Source organism: Neodiprion lecontei, chromosome 2 (genome assembly GCF_021901455.1).
Source record: "Neodiprion lecontei isolate iyNeoLeco1 chromosome 2, iyNeoLeco1.1, whole genome shotgun sequence".
NCBI classification, from domain to species: Eukaryota; Metazoa; Arthropoda; class Insecta; order Hymenoptera; family Diprionidae; genus Neodiprion; species Neodiprion lecontei.
In genome coordinates, this window is record NC_060261.1 from 11,572,293 (window position 1) to 11,600,290 (window position 27,998).

A 27,998-nucleotide genomic window follows, 5' to 3' on the forward strand; every position below is an offset into this window, starting at 1 on the left:
CTTTTTTTTTCGAATCTGTAAATATGGAAACAAAATCCAAACTGTCAAAAGAGATAATTGAGAAAATTTTAGGCGGAAAATGAATTTTTGACAAATTTGTAAAAACGCCCTCATACTTGTTGCAATTTTTTTCATACTTTTCAGAATTACAGCTTAATGAAGATATTCCGTGTTACAAACGTCCCCGAATTCTTTCAGATCGATTTCGGAAGAACAGAAGAATCGATTTCAACTGTATCCTAAACACTCCTAAATTCCATCCAAAAATCTGTACCTTAGAATGAGATATTTTTATTTTTCTAAACTTATGATACAAAATAAAGTACCGATAAGATATGAGTTTTGTTTTTTTTTATCAACGGGTTCGATTTTCACTTCGAGCTCGATTTGGTTACAAACATTGATAATCGCAAGAACTCGTATTTTTTCACATCTTCGCCCGAAAATTAAGTTTCGGAAGAATTCTCTGGAATTCTGGGAAAACATGAATAACGACGAGATTTGTTTTTTTTTTTTTTTTTTTATTTTTCTCGACCACGGGATAATTAACTTCGAAAGGCACCCCCGGTTTTTTTTAAAACTACTCTGCGCCAATGGTAACTAACTCGTCCGAGATAGTTAAGCGGAAAAAGATAAGAATGAATCGCAGCGGCGCAGCATAACCGGAAGTTGGAAGCCCGCCTACGTTCGAATGTGGACCAACCCCTTCATTTAAGTCATTCATAGCTCGTCACTCATCCGATTACAAAGACCATTTCTACCGCGTATTATTGCCGAGAAAAGAATCGGGCTCGTGGCACCAAAGCGACTGCAATTACTCGATCAGAGTTCAGACTCGCTCGGTTTAATTGTCTCCGTGTAACTTTTGCCGCTTGGCAATCGAAGGCGCCTTGTCACGTGGAAATCGATATTACGATACAAGAAATTCGAAACCTTGCCAACTTATCATCGAATCGCGAACTCTCAGAGTATTTTTTCAACTCGATTACAGCGCAGACCGAGTTAGCAATTTTTTTTTTTTTTTTTTTGTTTTTTTTTTTGTTTTTTGAGTGAATCTCAAACTTGTTATGTGCCAAAAACGCTACTGCAGATAAACCGCTTTTGAACAATGAAGTTTTCCGTTCTCATCTGCAGTGTTTTAATTACTATCACTGGTTTCTACGTCGAGGATTCGTTACAGGTTCCATGTGAGTTTGATAAAAATAATTTACACTACCCTTCTGGCAATATTTTTTTTTTCTCAACGAATCTCTATGAAATTCCAGAAAATCGGAAAAAAAAATCTTCTCGTACACTCTGATCTTTATTTCTCATCCGTTTCTGATTACTCGAATATATTTGAAAAAATTTCTGAGATCTTGCGTACATTTTTTAAATACTGGACGATCTCTGAAAATGTGTTTGTCAAGCGATGTGTTCGAAAAATTATTTCACTTCGATTTCCCCGTAAAATTCACCTTTAATACAGAGTTTGGATCCTGAATTTCTCAATACATTTCTAGATCGGTATTTGAGAAAAATAAGGAGAGAAAAAAAAACGTTGTGCTTTCATTTTTCACGAGAGTTTTTTACATTCAATCAATTAAATACACCGACAGCTAAAAATTTCAAATTTATACCCTTCTTTTTGTATTATTCATGACTTCAGAGAGTAAACTCTGCCGCTCTCACCGCTGCGTGAAATCGCAAATCAAACCAAGAATATTGGTGATTGAACATTGAAAATTTCCCCGCTGTTCAGATTATTTTGCCTCATTCCCAACGGGTTTGGAAGGAACTTAATTTCACTTTCATAAATCAATTCAAGTGCTCGCCAATCAAGAGAAATGAAAAATTAGTCACTCAGATTCGGTTATTCCCTGATGAAACAATATTTCGCATTGTTTTTCGAAAAATTTTTCAAAAATAATGACAAAGTAATTGTAAACTCTGTTTATCTCTGGTATTAGTTCCTTCACTTTCACGGAATTTACTAACACTCTCAGCAAATCGATAAAACACTACGGTATTAATCTTAAACGTTTTCAGGCTGCAATCAATAATTTTGCAAAAAATAAAATAAAAACTGCCATTAACGATCGAAAATTTCTTAAAAATTTATCTAACAAATCTATAGATCATAAAAATGATTCAGCATAGAAAAAAATTCCTGTCATACATTTCAAAAAAGTATAATTTAGTTTTGCGAAAATTTCTCCTGATAAATACATAAAAGTAATTTGAATCAGCAAGAATTTCTCAAATTTTCTCAGGGTGCTTGGAATCTTTTGGAATTTTCATTTAGACACTATAAAATATTCTGAAATATTGTTCTCGGGAATTTGTTTCCAGATCCGGTTAAAAAAGTTTATAAAAAAAAATTAATCTTTCACGACTATAAACTACAAGTAAAATCGAAACAAGTTATACAATAAAAACTAATCTTCCAGACATTTTTAATTGGTTGAAATTTTTTTTTTCTTTCTTCTTTCAACGGCATATGATAAACACAATGTTTCACTTGTTCCGTGCTGTATTAAGCTAATGAAATTTATAATCGAATTTAGCCCGATGTCGCGAGGTAAAAATATTGAATGGGAGAATGCGTCAGAAGCCGCGAGGAAGAATGGTGAGATTTTACTGCGACCCGGGGTTTAAATTGATAGGAAACAAGTACGCAATTTGCATCAAAGAAAGATTGGACCTTACGCCTCCAATCTGCGTCAGTAAGTATCTCGACAATTTTTATCTCCGACAACCAAAGTTCCATTCATTCTATGAATGTTTTGCTTATTCATTTGTTTGTTTGATTAGATTTTTTATTTTTTTTTTCTTTTTTTTTCTTGATATGGCGCATAACACAGTTCTTCAATAACAATCGGAGTGCCAAATATTTAGGACGATTTTTCTATACGTTTTTAATCAATGCACGAAGTGAAATTTCACAATCATAACGAAATTGTAAATCGAACGATACGGTGCAATATTTATTTATTTTTTTTTTTCATTCATCAACGAACGAAATTGAATAATCTGGTATGATTACTTACCAAGTTATTTTATTTTTATTATTTTTTTTTTTCCACTCATCCGTGTGCCAGATGGAATTTTTGAATTTCAATCAGGTTGATAATCGATCAATCTCGTTTAACGAACATTTTTCGATTCTTTCATGAATGCAAAAAATTAAAATTGTGTTCAATTTTAACAATCAATTTGGCAACAAAAAAAAATCGGTCAACTTTTTTTTTTTGGTCTCATTTTCGTCCGAAATGTGAAAAAAAAAAAATTGAACGAATCCGTTTTTCGTTTTACCGACGCGGAAAATAAAATTGTTCGATTATAATCGGGAGAAAAAATTGAACGATCACGTAAAATGGATTAGCGGTCGGATTTTCGGCCTGCGAAGAATTCTGTAAAAATTGATAAACTTATCATCGGTTCGTCGTTGAACAATGATAAGCATTTCGAAGCGTTAGGTCTGGTTTGAAGATTATCAACCGCACTGTATTTTTACTCAGAAACAACGTGCTCACCGATCGAGAAGCCGGAGAACAGTTTGATGGTGCAAAAGGAATCCGGTGCTGTTCTAATGTTCTTTTGTGAGCCGGGTTACCAGCTGCAGGGTCCCAAGGAAATATACTGCACCGGTACAGCATGGAACGACACAGCGCCAACATGCAAAAGTGAGTAGAATTTTCATCCATCTTCTTCAATTGATGCTCAGGAACAATTTTTAATTTTCAATTTTTCGAATTAATTTAAGCAGGTTCGACGAGTTGAATATCAATACTTCTTCCCTCGTGTTGTTGCAAAATTTAAGTATTAAATTGTAAAATTGGTAAATCATATAAAAAACAATTACGAGAATTTAGAAGACAAGCTTGAATACCGATTTTTCATTCAAGGATACTTTAACATTATGCGTGTGAAAAATCTCGTATAATAACGTGATTTAATTTTGTTTTTTTTTTTTTTTTTTTTTTTTATTTTTCATCGTTTTTCGTCACGCTTGTATCGTCGAATATTCAATTTCTTAGCGATACGGAATTAATCGGCTGCTAAACATATGATCTTCCAAAAATTACGAGACACAGCGAGTGTCGATGAAACTGATAGAAAAAAATTGCTACATTAATGAAACTTGGCAGGTTAATTAAACAGCTCTTTAATTAACTCCAAACTTAGAGGAAATGCGAACACTGAAATGAATTTACGATTCAAGATACCGTTAAATTGTTAGTTATTATCGGGGAGTCGATTTTGTTTTTTAAACGTTGCGAATAATCGCGGGAAACTCATTTTTTGCCACTCAATTACGCGCGACAATTTCTTCCGAAATCGGTAAATTTATAAGACTAAAATCTTGGAAATTAATTACATATTCTCCCATTTTTTCATCAATCCCCCTGTCTAAGCATTGAATTTTTCCAAAAAAGACACAAGGACAAATCCGCCGACAAGTTGCAATTTCGATGATCCTGACCTTTGCTCCTGGGAACAAGATCCTATGCACGACTTCGATTGGACGAGGCACAATTTCCGCACCGGGAGATCGAAAATCCCAACCGGCCCTTCGCACGATCACACTCTCGGATCAGGATACAACGGTGAGGGAAAATATCAGGCGTTATAATTTATTCCAGAACAAACCCCTTCAAATTATAATTTATCCCGAATTTTCATTTTGAATTTCTGACAATCATTTCCATTAATGAATCGTATTGATATTCTGCGCTTCTACCACGATGATTAATCATTCATGACGTCGAGGTGTGAATTTTTCAAGCTTTCATTCTGCAACATTTCGAATAAATTATTGACTATTTCAGTTCAACTTTGAAAGTGAGTGCAAAATTAAATATCAAATGAAACTGCTATGAGCGGCTATGCGATAAAAGCAACCCAGAAATAATGACATCGCATGATCGAAATTCATGCTTTTTGTTGCAAAAGCTCACATTGAAATAATACACTTTTTATACTGTGATAAAGCAAAGCTTTCTCGAAAAGTTTACCTGAAACTTCAATCGATGCGTAACGTCGTATGAGAAAAAAAAAAAAAGGCTCACGAGACACAGGAAAATATGTCAAGGAAACTGCATTTCAACGGTAAAAGTATTTTTGCTAAAAATGTTAGAAAAATTGCAATTCCAAATTACACCCAAGTGTAATGAAATATATTGTGTGAAAATTCAAGTACAAAAACTTCATATTGACTTGGTTATTACGCTTCGTAATATCAACTTTACAGATAATAAAAGACTAATTTAATACAACTGTAGATAAATTTGACTATAATAATCTAACAACTCACACTTCGCTATCCCTCAAAAACAATATGATTAGAAACAGAATATAATGAAATTTTCAGTTTCAAAAGTTTTTAAAGAAACTTTGCAATTGTGAAATGTGAACCCCCCTGAAAAATAAAACAAAGAAAAGAAGACATTGCGTCAGTTTTTTGTCAGAAAAATGTTGAACTTGCGATAACTTCTTTATTCCCGACTCAACCATAATGTTAACTTTATTGACCTGAAACGCGGGACGAAATTATCATATTATTCCTTCTTGGCGCATTTGCGGGAAATATGAGATCTTAATCTTCGACTTTATTCCCTTGTTTCATAATTTACTGTAACGTTTAAATTTTTAATGCAAACAATGTAATCCGAATTTACTGCGGAATGTTTCAAGATATGTAAAAAAAAAACGACACGTGTGAGATTGACAATGTGCTGATTATTTTCCCAGGCTATTACTTGTACACCGAGGCGTCGGGGAGAACAGAAAACCACACTGCACGAATCGTGTCACCTCTTTACAGTTCCAATCTGACCGAAGCAGGATGTTTTTCATTCTGGTAATAAGCACAACTTGATAAACTAATTCATTATTGACGAATCCTTCGGATTTATTAATTCTGCTGCATGCCATTGTTGTACGTAGTTTGAAATTTTGTCAATGTGTGGATTGTCCTTAGCAACGTTTATCCGTAAAATGGCGTCAAAAACTGACCGCAGGAAATCTTTAAACAATATTGAACAACGGTGGTCGGAAAACAAATGACGAATCAATTTTTTCGATCAATCATTCGTGGTTTGGTAACTTTAGGAAATATTGATAAGTTGTGTTTTTTTTTTTTTTTTTCGTTTTTCGTTTTTTCTTTTATAATCAGGTACCACATGTACGGACGTACCATCGGCACACTGAACGTTTTTGTCAAAGCTGAAGGTGAAACGAAACTTGGAAAATTGATGTTCACCAAAAGTGGAAATCAGGGTAATGCGTGGTGGCCCGGTTTCTTTTACTTGCCAAAAGTTGAAGACAATTTTCAGGTCAGTTCTCAACCCTCCGTTGCAAATAGTCTTTAAATATACAGTTTAAAAAGAATTTCCATCAAGTATTTCTTACCGTTAAGTCCAATCACGATTTTTCGGTAAAGAAGTAAACATTTTTTTTTTTTTTTTTCTCGCAAAGCAGCTCAATTTATACTTCGCTACAAAATTCACAGATAATTTGGACATGTGCCACGATTTTGTGGAAAAAAATTGCCGAAATATATCAATTTCGCTTACGGAATAAACGAAAATGCAAACTGGGCTTAATTATATGAGGTCGATGATACAATGAAACGAAAAAAATACGTAGAAAAATTTATAGAAGTCTGCGACGGGTTTGTTCCGACAGCTTGTTTCTACAACGTGGTTTGTGAGAGGAAAAAAAAAGAAAATAAAAATTATCATTTACCAAACAGTTGATATAAAAAACGTGAAACAATTCAAGAAATAATATTTCAACTGGCATTAAAATCCGACTGCAAAGTTTCAATATTTCGTTGACGCGATGTTCATTACAAGTGAATTGAAGTTTAGCTCTGAATTCTAAAAATGTCACGAGTTAATTTTCAAATTTCTACCTCTGACAACAGATAATCATAGAGGGAGTAAGAGGCCAAGGATATCTGAGTGATATTGCCATCGACGATGTAGCGATTCTGCAGGGAAATGCGTGCATGGACCAGCTGAATATGACGACGGAAGTGACTCCAGCCGATGATGATAACGGTGAGCAGAGAACCAATAATTCTGGTGATTTACGAACATTTATTCACATGAATATTTGCTGAGTGATTTCAAAGAGAAGGAGTGAAAGTTTGACTAATTTTATTATTACGTAACGCGCAAACAGCAATCAGAGTGTTTCTCCACCCACGCACCCAGCTCTCACGGACTCTCTATCTTTTCACAAATTTCCTGTTGATTGCGAATATATCAGCAAACGTCAAGGCCAATAAACAGTCTGGGCTGTGTCGAGTTTGTCAGTGATAGAGAAATTAGTAAATTTCCATCTCTAACAGCGCGAGAGATGAAAGCAATGTATTTTTTTTCTTTAAATGAATCTTTTTTAATTGCTTGGCGGGTGACGAAGCTGAATGAAATTACTCTGCGGATAATACACGGGCACACGATATTGCAGAAAAAATGCACCGATGCCCCTTTGTAACGATTTAAATAATCGGGACACGCCAAGGCGCAATTTTTCTGCAATATGGAACATTGCAGATGCAATTGCATTACGTTAGAAATGTCGATGCAATATTCCTGCAATATTTCTACCACAATTACAATGTAGAATTATATTAGCAATGCTTATGCAATATTCTTGGAACCTTTTAACTTCACCTCTCGTGTAGGAATCTTTTAGCAATATTTCTGCAATATTCCTGCAATATTTCTACCACAGTTACAATGTAGAATTATATTAGCAATGTTTATGCAATATTCTTGCAACCTTTCAACTCCACCTTTCGTGTGAGATTGTTTTAACAATGTTTCTGCAATATTCTTTCAATATTCTTACTGCGACTGTACCTAATACGGAAATATTGCACCAATGTTTCTGCAATATTGCGTGCTGCGCGGAATCGATTCGAGATATTCCAACCAATCCCAACTAATTGTGAGTGTTAAGTTAAAAGAGGAATGCATGAACATGGATTCCAAAATATTTCTCAATTACATAATTTTCCACACAAAAAGTATATTTATTGCCTTATGTACGAAGAATGTCGAAAAATTCTTTCATTTAGTTACAAATTTGGGTTCAACGATTGGAAGAAGCAGGTCAAAAAAATACCTCATAAATATCGTACACAAGGCATTCTTTGTGTAACTTGCGTACCATTTTGTCATCTTTCTCCTTAAAATGTAACTATCTTCGTGCCAAGCTCGGTTTTTTTTTTTTTTATTCGCAGATCAAGTGGAGATCGTGAATTCGATGCAGACTTGTAACGGAAAGTGCACAAATTTCAACACCACGCTTGATTCCAGCGAAGTTTGTCAGTGCGACCTGTTCTGCATGGATAGACAAAACTGCTGTCCTGACTACGATGAATTCTGTTTTTCTTCCAGTAAGTCAGTCGCTTCCAAATTCGACACTTGATCCCGAAAAACAGTATTAATCACGAAACTTAACCACCGTTTTCGTGCCTTTTTCTTCCTCTACAACAGCTGATTTCGACGATATCAGTACCTCGATTACAGAAGGTTTACAGACGTTTTCCTTCGCTCCTATTCCCATTAGTCCCAAGGACGGCCTGGATCCAAATCCGCCAAAATGGCTGGACGATAAGACAAGCGAAAAACCGACCCCTAGCAGCACTCAACAAACCCTGGGTGAGCAAAACATCTCCTCAGGGAGACTGAGAATTTTTTCACAGACTTGAAAGTTGTGCATCTTGAGTGATAATTCGATGAAGACCTACGAAAATTTATCTCGAATTCGACGAGGATCTCTTAAGATTCTGAGAATCTGGAATTCGTAAGAATGCAGGATCAGAGGATTTTAGTGAAATTTGATTGTAGCTTAGTTAAGATCAGAAGACTATAAAATTACAGACATCGAATTTCGACTGAACAAAACATATGTTTTTCGATTCGATTAACGTGTATTAGCAGATTCGCGTGTTGCTCGTGTTAATGACTCTAACTGCACAACACTAACTAGATCGTATTTAATTAAAAAACTAGTTTTTCAGCGTACATTTCACTCTTTATCAACTTAGCGTAAAAAAACAAAAGAGACACCGCTTGCAAGAAAATTTCTGTCCATCAATATTCGTACGATTTAGCTAAAACCGTGGCTGAAGGAATCAGCTGTTCGCTCAGTGAGCCGCCATATTGCTCCAACACCGCAGACTCTTTAAATCTCAGCGTGGAAATCATATACGTTTTCAAAATTTAATTTATCTTCTGGAAATATCAGAAAGTCTTTAAAAAAAAAATATCCAGCAATGTTCGATTTTTAACTTCATACGACCGCTTTATGTTTTAAACATCTCTTTGATATCCTGAAATAACGCGAATTTCTAAAAATCCTTCAGATGTTATCAGAATTAACTAATCCTTTCCTGCAAAACAAAATACAGAAAGTTTCGCAAATCTATATTTCTGGGAAATTTCTGTGAATACGTTTCATTGCAGTTTTTTGTTTTTTTTTCCGAATTTTGCAGCGGTGACCGTCTCGAGTGAAGAAGTAGACGCCCAGAAATCAAGTCGAGATCCGAGGAAGTTTTCGCTTTCAGGAATTATTGCGATAGTTGCAGGCATCGCAGTAGTTATGATCGTTGGTGCAGGACTTGTCACCTTTTCTGTCTTACAAGTGCGCAATAATTACAAAAAAAATTCGCGAAAATCGGCTCTCTCCGAAGACAGCGACGTCAGATTTCTCACCTCCGATGAAATGCTGGATTTCAATATCGCAAAACCTGAAGACATGGAACTTTCTTCATAAGTGCAACCGGTGAACTTGGTGGGATTTTATTTATTCTTTTGAAAATGGTGATCCGTTATTCCGAAAGAATATCTTTAACAAGGGTGAAAATATCTAAGCAGGTAAGCCGGTGAATCTCGAAAATTTAGGCAAAAGATTTAAATTTTATACCGTCAATAGTTACTTTTTTTTACTGCAGTTAGAAGTGAAAACCTTGTAAAAAGCGGATTTACGTTTGAGAGAAAAAAAAAATGAAAAATTTTCGTGCACGTAAAAAGTCCTCGAAAACGATATAAATTCGATATTTTTAGTTCTCATTAATATGTACCAATGAAAAACGCAATGAGGTGAGAAAAATCTCGTGAAAATCGGCACATTTAAGTCCGGAATGAAGATGTTTTTTACGTAACGGATTGTTGTCAGCGGAAAATTACGCCCGCGTTACCTGATAATATATGTACTTCATTAATGGTATAGGAAAATATTTATACATAGGTATACATGCGAATATACATTATTGATATTTGTAAAGTGTAGTTTCATGAATGAATTAGTTTAGAATTGTACGCAGTGATTTATCCCTTTTTCGAAAATATAGAAAGAAATAAAACATACAAGTGAATATTGCGTGAAAGTCATATTCTGTGTCACACCATACTTCGCTATATTATTTGACTTGTGACGAGGCAAAAATTTTTTGATGATTTTCCAATTCCTTGTGTATAAATTATAAAATAATAATACGTAAATAAAATTATTAACGTTTTTTTAAACTGATGATATTTCTCTTCAATCTTAATACACTTACAAAAGAAACTGTATTTTCACTGTTTTATTGTATAAATAAACGCACAACACGTGAGAGAGTTGGAAAAAGTTAAAAGTGGAAAAACCACGATGCACGATTTAAAGAAATAACTGACTTACCGATACTATTTTAAACTGAAAATTATATCGCATCACGTATTGCAAGATTATATACCGCAAAAAACCTCGTACAATACGAAATACTTGAATAAATAAAATTGCTCCAATATCAAGGTGTATAAAAAACAATCCTGTTGAATTAAAAGAGAAGAAAAAGTGCAAAAGTCGTGACAATTACATACACGGTGCAAAAATTTTTTTACCATAATTTTATTAAATAAATAAAGTACTTCGGTATCACAAAATTCGTGCGCCTTAAATTTAACATAATATACGCATAGTTATATTGATTCCTCTTTTTTTCTATCTTCTACGCAGTGTATATAAACATACACGCTCAATTTATTTGCAAAAGGCATCCAGCGCCTCGTAAATCCGATATTATATAATCCTAAAGCAAACTATAACTACAACTATCATATGCGTGAAAGTATTTGCAACAATATTAATTAAATGCGATAAACGCGGATAACATCACGAATGCAAAATTGCTTGAAGTGTACGACTTTTTATTTTTCTTCTTCTCTATTTTTTTTTTTTTTTTACCTTTCTTCCATTCAAAGCCCCGTCATTTTATGTGTACAACTACGTAAAACCGTTCATCAGGTACCGTGTAATTAACTGTTCGGTATATATGTGACGCTGTTGGCTTAAGATTCTCACTATCGGTACACATTTAATATTTAAATTACCACTGATATTGGGATTTCAATCGTTTCCCGCACGATGGGAATTGTTCAAGAATGAATCAAAGTAATGTAGGAACTAGGGTATTATTATTATTATTATTATTATTATTATTATTATTATTATATGTAAGCTTGATAAATTACACACGGTAATTCTTGTGGCGAGAAAGAAAAAAAAATTTAACATACATGACCAGAAAAAAATTCTAGTTACATTAATCCTGTAAGCGATGAATAATATGGAAATTGTCGATGCTGCAGATATAAATATTTTTACAAAATATTGCCTATGTAGTTTTATGTTAAGCAATTTTGATTGCCGTATTGTGTATAATTTTTCCGTGACATATACGCGAATTGATAATGAACACCCGCGCTAGTAATTCATCGGAAAATTCATCAAAATTCAATTTCAGTGAGGTAAAAATGATTAGAGAATTCACAAATAATTAATTATACCTAATTAGAGAGTTCTGATTGCTTGAAAAATTTTCTGAAACGGATATCTCGCTGTTTTCTATTTGTTTCATTTTTTCATCACCTTTCGTGCTATAAGATAAGTATTGGATTAGGTAGAATATCACTTTTTCTAATTTTAAGAAATCTTTACGTTTTCGAACCTGTAGAATTCGAAATACAGGTTTTTAGAAAAATGTATGTCTGGATGTCGGATGATCTCGGAAACAATAGGCATGAAAAATTGTAATGTCCCGTTCAATTTGAACTTCCGGTTTTACAGGAAATAAATCGACTTTCAATGTTCTACCGTCAAACATATACTTTTTTCTCCTAAATACTTGTTCTAAATAAACGACTATATTTTTCCCAGCTTATATAATTCATTTTTAAGTAATCGTATGAATTTTTTTTTATTACTAATTTTTCTTTCAAAACTTTTTCATTTAGCTGCCAAGACCTATCAGTTTCAAATTTTTCACTCGGCCGTTTTCGAGTTCATGCCGGAAGTTTGTCGAACAAAGTGACAGACTCTTCCCTTTTCATGGTGATGAAAAGTATCGCGAAAAAACAATTTTTCCAACTCATTTTTTTTTTTCTTATAGAATATTTAGAAACCCTTTTCACTGTTGAACAGTCACCAAATTATCGAAACGTATCGATGACTCGTTCATCTTCTGAAAATCTCTTCGCGGATGAAAAGCAGCAAAAAATGGATCCCCGGAAAAATCTATACTAAACTAATTGCTCCAGAAGTCGACGATTTTTTTTTTTCTCTTGTGAGGGAAAAGTGGTCTTCCCTGAGATTTCATGTATCTCCAGGGTCATTTCCGGGATCCTATTCCGTCCAAATTTCCGGATTTCTCTTACTTTTCCCTAGTTATTATAATTGTATAACAGATTCCTGTTATCCAGAATCGGAAAAGAGTCGACTGAACGAAAAGAAAAGGGTGGAATAAAAATTACTGTCTAAGAATCGCAAGGTAGTCTAAGTCGTTCGCTTCTCACTGGGATAATTCGGGGTTGGCTTATTAACGGTGCCCCAAAATAGTAGAAGACCGGTGGATTCGTGCCTGATGAAAAAGAGGAATGGACGGTCGGCAACGAGTCGTTTTTGACTACCGTCCCTGGTGAGAGTGACGGCGGTAACAGCGGCGGCCTCGGTTCCCTTCTCCGTAATGTCGATCTCAACGCGATGGATAACGTCTTCGGCAAAGAGGCCAGGATTGGTAAGCTCCAAGTTGTTACGAAGGTTGTCGAGGCCGTACGACGGTCGATTCTGACTGACGTAGTTGAGGAAGTCTTGATCGATGGGGCGAACCTGCCGCCTAGCGCGGTTTGAATGTGCCGCGCTTTTCCGGAGCGCTACCCGAAAGCTCCGCCGGCGGCGCTGCCGGTCAATCCGGCTGATACTGAAGCCCGTTGCCCACTGCTGCACGTGGTAGCCGCCAACTCTGTCGTCGTAACTGAAAAAGTTTCGCCTTAGCGGTGACGTCAGAGGTGTTGTGGTCTCTTCATCCTCGCCGAACCTGTTCGGGAACGAGATTTTGTCGTTTAGACCTACGCCTGCCTGCGTCTTCGAGGGATTCGCGAATTGATTGTTGCTCTGGAGCTGAGACGAGGCTCCTGTGTAACCTGGAGACAAAAGGCTCAGGTCAGCCGAGAGCGGGTCGAAGAGAGAGTTTAATCCCAACGACTGCAGAGCTCTGCTCAGACTCAATGTGCTCGACAACTTCATCCGTGGCAGCGCGATTATGCACGTTTCATTCTTCGTGCTTCCGATCAGATTTTCCAGCCTCTCGGCGCTCAGGCGACTTTCCAGATCCCGCAATGCGTTCACGCCTCGGTTCGTGGGAAGCACGACGTACATCGTCACCTGGAAGAAAAGAGCGGTGTTCTTTGGTGAAGGGTTTCAGAAGTATAGGTTGAGAATTGACTGGCCTGAGATTCTGTTTGCAATTATAGAACTAATTCCAATTACAAATATCATGTGTTATGTGTTATGTGCCAATCGTGAAGGGTGAAAAACAATATTATTTGAGACACAACTTCATCGATCTAATTGATATTTGTAAATTGAAGCCAGATTTCATTTTCAGATTTGAATTGTCCTACCCAATTTATAATTTATCATTTTCTGGTAGTGTGCAATAGTTGTAAGTACGGGTTGTATTGAATGGGCACGTTTCCGACTTCTGTCATTGCATATTTTCGAAGCTTACATCCAAGGTTGATTGTAAATTGTTGAGAGATTTTTTAGAAGTTTTAGACTACTGAATTACGACGTCATATTGAAACTTGACCACCCATAATTTTTCTCTCTCTGAGTGTTTGACGCAAGAGAGAAAATCTACGGCTAACAAGTCACCTATTATCCATAAATTTTGATGACAAAGAAGAGAAAAATGTTTTTTTGTGGAAAACCGCATAATAAAATTCGTTTTTCATTGTGTATTCTACTTGACATTAACCTCATGTCACGAAATAAAAAACTCAATTGCGTACACAACGTTTTCTAGAACCTTGTATCCCTGAAGTTGACTCGAAACGATCAGCTGTTCACTCAACCTACCGCCATATTGTCCTAATTTCAGCCCACATTGTGGATCTCGATGAGCTTCGGTAAATCATATTTATTCCACAAGCTTTAAACTTACATTGAACCCGCAGTTGACAAATTAATGTATTTTTCCATTAAGGACTATTTAAGAAAATTGTCAACTTGAAGATCAAAACTTTTTGTTAGTTTCACCACGAGATAGTCGCACGTTAAGTATTCATTAGCAATATATTCGTTAATCCTGTGTTCAGAAGCTAAAATAATTTTTCTGGAAACACTACACAGAAAATACTAAAACTGTAAACAGAGTTTGGATATGAATCCTTCAATTCAACTTATCAAAAATCGTTTCGAAATAGCAGAAGATCTAGCAGATTAGTTCTATATCATTCCACGATAGCTTATTTTGTTGACAAAACTTGTTTTTACAAATTCACCGGAACAAATATATTTTCAACGGTCATTTCAATCTTGCTATTATTCTTTTGATGAAAACCAATACCAGTGCAGCGGGATTGTGTCAAATAGTTTTGTGAATAAAATTAAGAATAAATCAAGTGGATAAATACTCAATATGCGACGATTTCCTAACAAACTTAATGAAAAAGCATTGATTCTTAATTGACCAGCCTTCCATACCTCAACATCTCTAGAAAGTCAATGTTTTTCATATTCTTCGACCCATACCTCTTTCCCCTTGTAAGGAAGCCCAACGATCTTAGCTTGCAGCTCTTTGTCCTCAAAAAAGGGAAATTCTCCACCGTTGAACATCATGTCGACATCGACGACCTCACCAGGCGCAACGGTAAAACGTTTCCTGAAAGACGATCAATGATTATATAATAACGAATTGAGTAAATTTATAGTTTAAACATATTTCAGGAAAACTGTAATACGAAAAGCCTTGACACCAACCTTTTCGTGGCACCATCGATGAAGAACTGATTCCACTCTCCGTTAAAATACAGCGCAGACGCTATTATGACCTTCGTTTCAGGTGAAGGCGGTTCACGCAGGATTTCGGAAATTTTTCCTCGCGTCTTTTGACTCACCCAGGAGTTCACTTTTTCCTGAGCATCGCGACCATTCTTCTCGAAATCAAGGTTTATCACTTCACTCTTGTAGACGTCTCGGCTAACTGCCTGGAATTCTCTCCTGATTGGGTAGCCGTCCTAAGAAAACAATTCACGTGATATAGATTATCCAAGCCTTGAGAATCGTAAATAACTAAAAAACGGTCAAAAAGGGTCAAAGGGAGATAAATAATCTTACCCGGACGAATATTCCGCTGGCGAAGTAAGATTGCGGAGCGGGTATTCCGGGCGTGCCACTGATAGCATCGAGCAAAACACCGAACATCTGGTGAACAATTTCGGAATTTCTTGATACATCAACGCCAGCGTTGAATCCGAGCAGTGTGGAAACTTCCTCGAAGGTTTTTCCAGCCGAGCCCAAAAGCACCAAAGCCAAAGCAGCTGCGACGCTGAGCGGCGAAAATATGACATTTTCATTATTTCCTGCAGGAATTCCTCTTGCCTGTGTAGCCGAAACTGCCCCATCGACTCTCAAGGCAAACCGGGCTACGCCTTTGGATATCACGCTGTTTGCCTGTAAACGATTACTGTGATATCACAAAATGCTCATAAATTAATTATTATTCAAGTCGTAATTATCACTGTCTTTCGATCCCTTTGAATCATCGCTAAAAAAAAATTTTCATAAATAAAGAACACGCGCCTTCCTGCAGTGGGCGTCAAATCGGGTTTGCCAGATTAGGTACATCTATTAAAATCAATCTTTACCGAAAAAACAATGATTTGCATATCTCACTTATGAATAAGAATGATCTAAGGCTCACGAGAGCTGAAATGTGTTTTGAATGCGCGTCGTTCTCGTCGCTATGACACATGAATAATACAAATTGTTTTTCTGAAAGCATATTTTAATCCATCAAAAAATATGTCTGCGCATATTCGACCGCCGTATCAATTGATTTAAGTCATAAGCCCTTTCTCTATGCGTACTTTCAACCTTTAACCTAGTTTGCATCAAATATTTTATTGTGATAGACGGTAGCAGGTCGAAAAGTTAATCGATCGAAAGAAAATATTACCAGCATCTGCACGCTCGCCGATCGCGACTATATTCGTAGTCGGAGTTTCAAGTTCGCTTTAGTTCTCATCGAAACGTCGTGACGTGAACGCGCTGGATGCTGAGCGCACAGAAAATTTAGGGTTGAGCGTCACTGTCCGGCACGCATGCGCATTTTTTTGGGCACAGGCGTCGACGACGCAATGCTGATAGACACGTTAGTCAGCGAGTTTGCGCAATCAAATTGAATAGGTAAGAGTTGTAAGTGATCGTTACTGAAACCTCGCAATACGCGGAGAAGTTAAATATAGCTAAGTGTGCACTGTTTGCGAAAGATTATAAATTAAATATTACCAATTGACAGTCGATATTCGGTGGGTTAGAATTATTTTTTTCTCGTCGTTGTAGACATAAAACGAAGTTTTTGCGAATTTGCAAAATGCTGCGATCAAATATCGGATTTCTAGTTAAAATGAATGTGGTTTCACCCGATGATACTATTTATTGCTCTCTTCCCTGTATTTTTAAAACTCAATAGACGTTAGTTTAAATCTAAAAAAAAATTTCTCTGCTATATTTAGCAAAGACAACGAACTTCTTTCAAGTTTTCATCATTGTCAATCAAGAATTCATTCAAATAGTTTCTCAAAACTTTTGGAACAACACAACCCCGGAACTGTAAAGTAAACTGTCCAAAGTCTCTCAAACTTTGATTATTTCTAAATCTGTTCGTTAAAAAAGTTTCTCTTGCAGTTGAATAATTCGTCAGTATTATTATAGATTTGGCAAAGTCACATCATTTTTCCGACTGATTTCTAAACATTTTCCAACGAATTTCGAGACCGAATAAAAAACTATTTTTCTTCTAAAATTTTAGACCAACTCCCACGATGTTGGAAAATATTATGAAAAACCCGTTATCTTAATACTCATAAGACGTTTGAATTTCGAAACTGTTTTTGAACGCATTTCGAGAGAGTCAAAGTTTATTGGAATTCTTGACAAAGTTTTTCAGAGTCATGCCGTTTACAGGGTGATTAAAAAATTCTTTAAAAAAAAAAACACGAATATATTTTAATAAAGACTGCGAAAACTTTTTCAATTAGTATCCGTTCAGTATTTCAAGCCTGTCTTTTACGGCGTTTTTACTTCAATCATATTTCAACCTCGTTAAACGTTCTTATTTCCGCATCCTTAAAAAATTCCTTCTTGAAACTTACCCTTCCACTCCAAACTGCGGGCAATTGATCATTTTGCCCCGAGATCAGCGCCGAAGTTGGTGCTTTCGGTGAGCTGAACGCAGAAACGGCGGCGCGATTACCGTTCAAAATATTGTTTTCGACAATCTGAGGACTCGATTGAAATCTCTGAGGTTTGACTGTTTTCGCAATCATCGAGTCGTAGGTATCAGGAAAGACGATCTGCCCCGTGGACCACGAAGCCAAGGTAATAAGCAACAATGCCCGCTTCATTTCTGCAAACAATCGCATATAAAAAAGATTAGCTAACATGATTAGACGTCACGGTTTTTCGACACGCCCCTGTTACTACAGCGCTTCAAATCTTGATCATTATTACTCTACTCTAGTTTTATGGCAGTTGTTACAGCGTGGTACAAATTTGATAACGGCGCAGATTTTGAGCTCAAGCTCATTGTCAGCGCAAACTTCGCTAACTTTTAATTAATCTTTCGTTCGTGAATATTTTCTTCCGGGAAAAATATGCGTGTATTTCTTTTTATAAAAAAATTCTGCTACATGCTAAAAGCCGTAAGAAAATCTGTTGAAGCTCTTGCAAGCTCCGTTTATCTTTCGCTAAGTTCGGATTGTAGACCAAGCTTACATACCTCACAAAACTTTTATTATACGTTTGAATACTTTTCCCAAAATGGCATTCGAAAATCACCTACACAATCTCCGACATATTCTCATCATCAATCTGGCTTATTCATTAATTTCTCAAATGTTTTTGGCGGAAAATTTTACTCGTCAATTCACCGAATATAGGCAAATTTCAAATGTCGTAACTGACGACAAATAAAATGCTTACACTGTCAAAAATTTATAAAATTTTACTAGACTTGTGCTGCACAAAAAAATTTCTGTGCAGCGAAGTGGAATCGCTATATATTTTTTGTAAATTTAATATCAAAATCAGGTTTTTTGAAATCCTTATGGCAAAAATACGCATCTGCTTTTTAAATTTACTTAACTTGTGGTATAAGCAGAAATGGTTCGTTAATTTGATACAAATTGTTCGAAATTTGTTGTACATCTTTGCGAATGTGCTAAACATGCGCATAAGGAAACTACAATTAAAAAAAGGAATTACTTTGTATTCCATTTGAATTCCCTATTATTTGTCAAAATATTCTTTTGACTAGTTTTGAATTTTACTCATCATTTCTACTGAAATCATTATTTTATTTACAATTTTCCGGTCACAAATCACAGATCTGAACCCTGTTCAAGTTGTACAACATAGAAGAAAAATAATCTTCTAATTTTAATTTAAATTCATAGTTTCATTCTTTACATATTTCACATATTTAGTAAATTTACGAAAACCGTTCAACAGTGTACTTATACAACCAATTACGCAAGCTTTCGTATATCATTATACGAATTTTAATAGATTCGGTGTTAATTAAACGTTGTAATGTATCCACATCGTCTTTCACTTTCACAAAACACGGTGTGACATTTATACGAAAGAACATTTCAACCGAATTTTAAATATTTCTCAAACGGGATATTTTAACGCGGCGCCGTCAAAAATTAATTAACCTGTATGCTTTTCTTTCACACTTTCAACAAGTCATTTCAATGATAGATAAAATTTATGCCATGTAATTTTTTGAGTCTCGCAAATTTTCAATCAGCCCGAGTTATCTCATAAAAACTAAGACGTACTTTTGAAATTGACAGAATCAAATGTACCAAACAATTGTTTCGTGAAAACTATTTGATAACTGAAATTTAAAAATCGAAATACCCATCAATTTTTTCTGAAATTCCTCAAAGAACCCCGAAAAATGCTGTGAAATTACACGCAGTACTTTCAAACAAATCAGACAATTATAAAATGCCACGAAACCATTTCGCCGAAATTAAATGCTCGTATGTATTTACCGAGAAATTGCAAAACAAATTAAATAGAGAAAATCAAACCTCAAGTTTATTGTAGGAGATAGATTCTAAATTTAGTATCCAATACCACGTTTATGGAAGAGAAATTTAAACATTAGATATGTGAACTGAGAATATTGGAATTGAATCGTCGTATTTCAGTAAAATTTATCTTTTTATATTTTCGATTAGCTGATACATCGAGCAGCCGGACGCGATAAAAGATGATAATCATCGAAGAGATGGGTAATTAATAAGAGGATGAAACATCCCGAATTAACGGTCAACCGATTTGAACCAACATAAGCCCGAAGGCCAAAAACCTCGCTATTTGGTTAGAGAAAGTATCATATTCTGCACAAGCAGACTTTTGCAATCGATTGTTAAACACACTCTGCGATCGTTAAGGTCAACGGCGTTCGCTTTATCGTTAGCGGAAACAGAAGAAGAAACATCTTTAATGCTATTGGGAAATCCTCGGCGTGACGAAACGGCGCGACTGATTGTTCCTTTTTTTTTTTTTTTTTGTGCTTACAGAAAATAGATTTGCATTTTTTTCCACACCTTTAGTGTACAAAAATCGCACCTTGAATCTTAATAAACTGAAATTTTGTAATGAATTCTCAATATTCACATCATTTGAAGAATGTTTCAGAATTTTTCAAAGACGTGCCGTTCGGACTGATTAAAAATCGTGTTAGAATCAACGTCAAAGTTTTTTTTCTTTCAGACTAAGGACGATTTTTTCTGTTTACTTTGCGACTTCTAAGTTACGCGTCGGACAATATTCGCTCTTGACGAAATCGTTTTTTCTCTTCTTTTTGGCATTTCAAACAGTTCTCCGGTTTCCCTGAATTACCAAAAAGTTTTATTGAAATTAAACACTTCTCCTGATCAGAAGAAAAAAAAGTCTTCGCCAAGTGGAGTTTTGTTTCCGTTCTTTCTTTAATTTTACACTAAACCAAAAAATTCACTCATCGGTCTGCTAAGAATTATTCATGAACGTTAAAAAAAACTGCGAATAACAAAAAAATATACCGATGTCAAAGGATTCACGCTTTTGATTAGCAGGAAAGACCTTGAAAAATGATCCAAGAAGTTTGTTTAAATTGGTATCATTAGTTACGGAATTAACAATGGAGCCATGAAAATCACAATTAGATTCACTTCTCTGAAGAAACTAATTTACACACGTAAGCGGTATTTAATAGTGCTGCCGTAATTCTAGTAATGAACTATAAGTTTTCCTCCTTAAAATTGAAAAATTTCCCAAAACTACATCGCTGAAACAAATTCATATTTTTCTTGTAGCGATATGGTGTTTTTCTTTTCTAAACGTAATAATCAAATTTATACGAGTTGATTGTTTTCTTATTGTATTTTTTAAAAAACGTAATGAGAAAATAACAGAAGTTATCGAGGATTAAAAATAACGATAAAATTCTTATCTATCCCCGAATTTGTTAGACATCGAAAAAAATAAGAAAGTTAGCAACGAATTGCAGTGTCAATTAAATGAACCGCGCTAAAAATATGTATACAAAAAGAATAATGTTGACTAGAATAAAGAATTCATAAAAAAATTTACACACAGCTAGTTGGATGCATTGAACTTTGCAATCACGTAACACAAATATTTATTTCAATTATATAATTAGTTTTCTAATTTCTTATTTTTTTTCCAATTTATTAATTTTTGTACATGATTATTGGCAATATTGTTGGATAGTAATTGTAAAAAAAAAAAAATCACTTCTCGATTAGAAATTCGTAAGAGGCTTTTGGGTAGTATGGAATAGAACATAGTTAATGTGTCTATTAGCGTGTGGTACTATTCATAGATCAAGAGTATCTATCCTGCGTGTTGAATTCCGTCGCCTGAACAGCAGCCGATGTAAAACATCTCGTGTAGCCTCACGCGACTGGAATAAATTGCATTTACACTTCTGTCCAGATCCCGTATCGGTACACGCATGTATTATAAATGTATCTGTAATATACAGTTTCTGCTAATGCGGGTTCGGCAAGTTAACACGTCCGACTGTGCCAATTTTCTCTCCTCTCCTCGCGTCGAGCCTAATCACTCGGTCGTTGTACCTGCACGCTGTTTTAGGTATAATGTAATTCATAGCTAGAAACCGGAATTCACGATTAAACACAAACGCAAACCAGTAGAACCTAACCCACAAGACTAATTTAACTTCCGGGAGGAAGATAATTGATGGTAATCGATTCTATTCGGCTGACATAGAATGAATAAAAGATAAAGCTACGTCGTAAAATAAAAACGCTTCTTCACAGCAATACGATTATCGTAATTTCTACAGCAGGGTGTTATTAATTTTTTTAAACTTTTCGAAAACCTGATCAGCCATACGTTAAAATTCGAATATTTTATATTTTGAATATATGTTGAGAATTGATCGGAGTTTGAATTTTGGATAAAAAAAATTTTATACCGTAATGGGTTCTTGATTACAACACATAATGGCATAATTATAATCGCTGAACAGATGAGACGCCGTATTGTGGCAGTGACCAGTAATAGAAACTTCATATTTATATATAGAAGTGATCTTTCACCGTATATTTCGCTTCTCATTAACTATATGACATAAAATTAAAGTTCAACAGCTAGAGCGACGTTATTCGTGTCCAGATATTTGTTAAATACGCCGTAATCGATCAGCTGATCGGCGCTTCGACCGCCATATTGATTAAGTCGCGCCAATAAGGAGGATCCCGAATTTTTTAAGATACGCGTAGTCTCATTCCGCCATCAAAAAAAGGCCAGGGTGTGAGGTAACCTTGTGAGGAAAGAATTTGACGGATGGTAAGTAATCGAGACGGAACAAATAAAGCAACGACACATCCCGCGAACCACGGAGCGTCGCTGATCATGGGCGGTGAGCTGGTTCATCGCCCACAAGATATGCCTGTTATAATCATTCGCTTTCGAGGTCAGACGACATTGAGTGAAAAATATATTCGCACTCCAACTACTACGCATGCAGAGAAATTCGAAAACCGGAAGTTTTCCAAATTCGCTGAATCGGAACTTTGCAAAATGTTGCAGACAATTTCAGCGTGTCAAATGTTCTCTGTGAAATGTTACTTGATTTTAAAGTTTGTCAACAGCTTTGCCGAATAATATGAGAAAGAGTTTTTTACCTCGACGACTATTTCGAGTCTGAAATCAATCCGGTTATGCAAGTTGCGGCACCTTTCTTTCAACTTCACATTCCGGTTTTTAATCTTGGCGCGGTTTGAGAAAAGTGACGTCAGAAGTGGCAGTCAGCTGTTCGTTTCAGACCAAATTAACAAATATTGGGGCACGGAGATCGTCCTGCAAACTATTTAACTTTTACTTCGTGACATCTAATCAATCTGGAGCAAAATGGGCGATGAAAAACAACTTTTATTATTAAATACGACAATCGTTGGAGTTCACTGCCACCAAAATGGCGTCTGTCGTATATAAAGATTCCAATTTCGTGACGGGATCAAAGAAATTTTTGACTGGAAGGACGCAGTCGAGGAATTTATTCACTCAATGCAGAACTCGGTTCGTTATTTGCTCGATGCTGTAATATAAAAGTGACAATAGACCATTTTTGTTTTTTTTTCTTCAATCTCAGTTGCGACCAGATAATTATAGGTTATGAATTCGTCTTCTTGTTGGCAAACGTCAATGGCCAGATAGTCGCGAAGAATTCGGAGACGGGAAACTTGTCCGAAGGTTTACACCTTCGCTTTACGAGGTATTAATCGTCAAATAGTAAAACCAGTTCCAACGTCCTTCGCATCGAATTGAGTAACGCGTGTTTCAACGTCGTTTTTGAAATCGAGAGTATAATTTCAACCATCCTCGCGAGCTGCATAAAACTGCACCTTTTATTTATTCGTAATACACGGTATGTTTATAAATGCCTGTTCGCGAAATTTGATTATATTGTCCCTACCGACTGCATTTTGTATTTTGTATATAACGTGGAGGAAAAATCTCTCGACGTGTAATAACACAGCGCTGGAAGTCTCTGAGTCGAAATGTAAGCAAAACCGTGCAAGAACAGCGAGAAGTGAAAGTAGATGTTAAAGGAGAATCGTGATTCCAAAATTAGGCACTGCATAAAGCAATTTATTATAATCGGTTACAGAGGCACGTGTAATGCAGACGAAAATTTACAGGAAGTGTTTTATCCGTAATCCAGAGATGTATTCTCATCATTATTCTTACTCGAGAATGTATATGATGTAATAATCGTTTGGCATGTATCAAAAATACGAAATAATTACTACAATTTACTATTATTATACACATTCTGTTCAAATTATTTATGCATTCCGAAAGTCGGCCTGAATACTGATTCATTATCAGTGAAAATATTCGCAATTTGGAACATGAATCAGCGTCGATCTTTTCAATGCCGCCAAAAAATTTGGATCATCTCGATCAAATTGCTTCTCGTTTTTTTTTTTTTTTTTAATCAGTGCGAGGTCTCCAAATTGACATACAGAGCTTTCGAATCTATATCTGAATCGTATTTTGATAAGTTTTATCAAAAGCGTATTTTGATATGTTTTTTATGGCTCTTGGCGCGGAGACAAATTCAAAATCGTAGATATTGATCGATATGTGTAAAAAATTAATGATCTTATAGGGATTAAATTATCGAGCATCTTTTGTTTTGTTAATGGCAAATTTATATGATTTGTTCAATTTCAGCGAATAATCAACGAAACAATGAATTTTGTACAAATTTCACGACGTGCAAATCTGATAACTTATTGAATATATTTTGAAATAATGCAAAAAATTTTTGATCGCAACTCTTTTGGTATAAATACTTTATCTCTTTTCCCAACTTTCGATTCAAATAATCCTGTCGATTCATCCTTAACGATTTTAATCATTTGGCGATTGTTTTAACTGGACTGTACACCTGTGAATCGTTCGTACAGAGACGAGTTGTCGTTTAGGAATATAAATGAAGACAGCGATGCCCTTTCAATGACTGTGAGTCGAGAGAAAGAGAAAAACTACCTTGAAATATTTCAACGATCTCCAACGGGAATTTATATCGTCGCATAATATATGAGTTTTAATTTTCCGAGTACAGTCCGATGAAAAATTGAGTAAACAAGAGAAATTATACCTGTATGGGAATCAAGAAACGAAAAGTACAACGCATGTTAACCAATTTGAATCTTATATAATGTATCTTTTCTTGGGATAAAAAAAAAAGTCGACACCCACAAATTAAAATAAAAAGCAAAATAAGTTGTAACAAATTTTAAAGAGGTTGCAAAATCATTTTGCATGTCTAATTTCGATGGATTGGGACTTATCTTGTTCGTTAATTGACGATTTAAAGACTGAAATGAATTTTTAACAGCGTCAATATGTTCATGAATAAATCATAAGTTTACAACTATAATTCTCGTGATGAACTGAGAATCCGTTTTCGAACAAGATCACTCGAAATTTAAAAAAAAAAACAGTAAACCGATGCAATTGATCTAAATTTATTGATAATTCGGCTTTTAATTCAAGTTTCCTACGTTCAACATTTTTTTCTCTACCTGGTTAACGTTCTTTTAACCAAAGAAAGAACGATCGATTTGTAATTTTGTAATTTCAACGCCTTCGTATTTAAACTTGATATCCTGTCGGGCTTTCGATCTACTTTATACCTACTTCTTCTATGATTTCGTACCACCAGCTGTAATTATCGCCTAGCTATAAAGTTACAGAAGGAAAAAAAAAACTGACATTCAAACTCATTCGAGAATATATAGTAATTTTATTCCGAATAACTAGGTCCATTATATACCTGATCAGCATTTTCATACAAGTGATATACTGTAATAGTTACTATAGTTAGTGCAATTTGTACACTATAATAAATACTATAACAATCTCGATGTGTACGATTACTTCCTTATGTGCAAAGAGACACTCTAGACACGTCTAGATTTAAATAGCTTTCGTATAGGTATGAATTGAAACCAGTTATTTAATAAGAGAATAAAAAAAAAAAATTATATCATTGTGATTGCGGAGGGATCTTTCAGGATGCTGGTTATTATAATAGACACATATTTATACATGTATATCATATTGTGTATGCATATATATACATAAATTATGCAAGCCACTGTTTTTAAATTTTGTAACCACAGCTGGCAGGCAAAGAGCATTTAATTTTTTTTATCACATTCATTTATAAATCACAGATTAAATCTAAAGCTGTACCAGGCAAAATTATTTATTCACAATCAGCCAGGGACATTTTTTCAACACTACAACAGGACGGTTCGAAATTTCAGACGCAAAATTAACGCGTTCATAAAAGTTTTTACAATTTTCTATTTACTTCTACGGACGGACGGTAGAAAAAAGTGAACTCAAAAAATTGTTGGTAATTGCGAAACATTATCGTAAAGACTAAAGTCTTGAATTTATTCAAACTTTGACGTCAAATGTGGAAATTCATTCTACGAAAATAGCAGAAGATGATTTTCACAGATTCAGTTGCATTTGACCAGCTTTTGCCACAATTTACGTTAAACAATTTGCATTGGTTTTTCAAAATGAAAACTCCGAACATTTTCAGATACACACTGTAAAATTGATAACGGTTGATGTTTTTTCTAAAATTTTAATGAAATTCTTTGGAAATATTAACAAGTATTCTAAAAAAAATCACCAACAACAGTCACCAAATATTCAATTTCATTTTTTCAGTTTCATTTCAAACGTTCATTATAAAATCCAAGCTAAATCACAGTTTTCAAACGAATTATCACAAAATGAATAATATGCTCACCAGTGACGTTAACGTCGTCTTCGTACAGGCGTTAGATTAACAAGTTGATTTAGCGACGAAGAAAAGAAATATAAGTACGAGCGAAAATGTAGGTATCGACGATAATCAATGCTTGCAGAACATCTTTGGCGCGATAGTTATTCAACAGAAACTTGTTTTCATCACTTTCACCGTAAGATTTTTACCGCCGACATGACAGCCGATAAAAATATGCGTGAGTTTGAGACGTTTCAACGAGTATTTATTCGGCCACAACGGATGAAATTCAACTCGCAAAATTCTACCACTTGAAGTGCGCGGTACCGAGGATGAGGCCTCTTGAACGCACTCTTGGTCGACTACTGGCCGCGATATCGACTGGCAGTTGTTTTTACCGCGCGTGCGACGCCATCTCTCTCCCCACTATGCAAATACCCCTGCCTCTTGTCCCGCACCATTTACGCCAGGGTCGTTTGTACGATGTTACCGTACGACTCTCATTGTCAGAGCATCACCTTTTTACACTTATCACTTTTATGCGACTGGATGCAAAATTTCGGCCGGTTCAATTACCTCTTTCGCTCGAATCAACTCAAATCTGCGAATTATTATGAATTTTAGCAATTCCCACAATGCTGTGCGATTAATCCATTAATCTTTTTGTTCGATTAATCGATTAATCGACGATTTCAGTTGTTTTTTCCATTAATCGATTAATCGACGGTTACCGTCGGCCGATTTTTCGAATGATCGATTAATCGAAGTTGCCTCATAATAATTCGGCAGGTCAATCGATATATGAATCGAAACCGTCGATAAATCGATTAATCGAACAAAACGATTCGTCGAAGCTGCCGATTAGTCGATAAATTTTACAGCACTAATTTCTGATCAGCTCGTAATTTGTTCTCACCGTAAAAATGCTACGAATCCTGAAAGATTTTAAACGTTCTGAGTGACGGTGAAAATTCAGAAATATAAGAATTATCATAGTCTTCTAAACTGGAATTGTTTCACATTATTTCCTGCTAATACTTGTAGAAATTACAATGAATTTCAAAGTCAACTTTGTGAAAAAACGTTTCTGATGACTTTGCAAGACTTTCAGCCAGATTAAATAAAGTCTCACTTTACAATCACGTTGAATCACGTTTGAAAATTGATAAATGTTGTACTTTGTCTCCGTATCAATTTCTTACAAATTTTGTGAAATCCTGTAGAATTTATAGTTAGCTTCAAATCAGCGTTCGTAACAAATTGGTCAAAGTTTTCAGATCGTTGTTTAAAAATAGTAAAAAAATTTTTTCATCGCAGCGATTATCGAAGAAATGAACAGGCTTTTGAAGCCTAAATCAGCAACCCTGGAAGAATCAAAAATATGTTTGTCGCTAATGCGGATGAAGGATCAAATTTCGACGGTTTCAATTTCTTTCGAATATTTCAGAATTTCCGAACAATTCAACGAATCAAACAATTACTTTTATTATATACTAATTGTAAGTAAATTTGTAAAGAAACATTCGTCTCAATAAAATAAAAACCATTCATTGGTAAATTATACTAAAAAGTATTGATCAGAACTAGT

General features: G+C 35.2%; 2 protein-coding genes across 2 annotated transcripts; one reads left to right on the forward strand and one right to left on the reverse strand.

The window, feature by feature from the left end:
* Positions 1–732: 732 nt before the first annotated feature.
* Positions 733–12,382, forward strand: LOC107222862 (MAM and LDL-receptor class A domain-containing protein 1). Its single transcript, XM_015662385.2, has 10 exons — positions 733–1,187; positions 2,547–2,705; positions 3,501–3,665; positions 4,419–4,589; positions 5,734–5,842; positions 6,158–6,317; positions 6,911–7,046; positions 8,237–8,392; positions 8,493–8,657; positions 9,494–12,382. Exons 1-10 carry the CDS (start codon positions 1,109–1,111, stop codon positions 9,772–9,774), a joined length of 1,581 nt encoding a protein of 526 aa, XP_015517871.2. The 5' UTR covers positions 733–1,108; the 3' UTR covers positions 9,775–12,382.
* LOC107222859 (serine protease inhibitor 28Dc) lies at positions 10,873–26,792 on the reverse strand. Its single transcript, XM_015662382.2, has 6 exons — positions 26,435–26,792; positions 17,697–17,950; positions 15,658–15,993; positions 15,301–15,557; positions 15,073–15,202; positions 10,873–13,701 (listed from the first exon to the last, which is right to left on the reverse strand). Exons 2-6 carry the CDS (start codon positions 17,946–17,948, stop codon positions 12,814–12,816), a joined length of 1,863 nt encoding a protein of 620 aa, XP_015517868.2. The 5' UTR covers positions 17,949–17,950; positions 26,435–26,792; the 3' UTR covers positions 10,873–12,813.
* Positions 26,793–27,998: the final 1,206 nt, after the last annotated feature.

Coding starts and splice junctions, on each gene's coding strand:
- LOC107222859 (XM_015662382.2), bottom strand. CDS start 17,948: ATGAAGCGGGCATTGTTGCTTATTACCTTGGCTTCGTGGTCCACGGGG. Junction 15,558..15,657: donor CCAGCGGAATATTCGTCCGG/GTAAGATTATTT, acceptor TTGTTTTCTTAG/GACGGCTACCCAATCAGGAG. Junction 15,203..15,300: donor ATCGATGGTGCCACGAAAAG/GTTGGTGTCAAG, acceptor ATCGTCTTTCAG/GAAACGTTTTACCGTTGCGC.
- LOC107222862 (XM_015662385.2), top strand. CDS start 1,109: ATGAAGTTTTCCGTTCTCATCTGCAGTGTTTTAATTACTATCACTGGT. Junction 7,047..8,236: donor TCCAGCCGATGATGATAACG/GTGAGCAGAGAA, acceptor TTTTATTCGCAG/ATCAAGTGGAGATCGTGAAT. Junction 8,393..8,492: donor TGAATTCTGTTTTTCTTCCA/GTAAGTCAGTCG, acceptor CCTCTACAACAG/CTGATTTCGACGATATCAGT.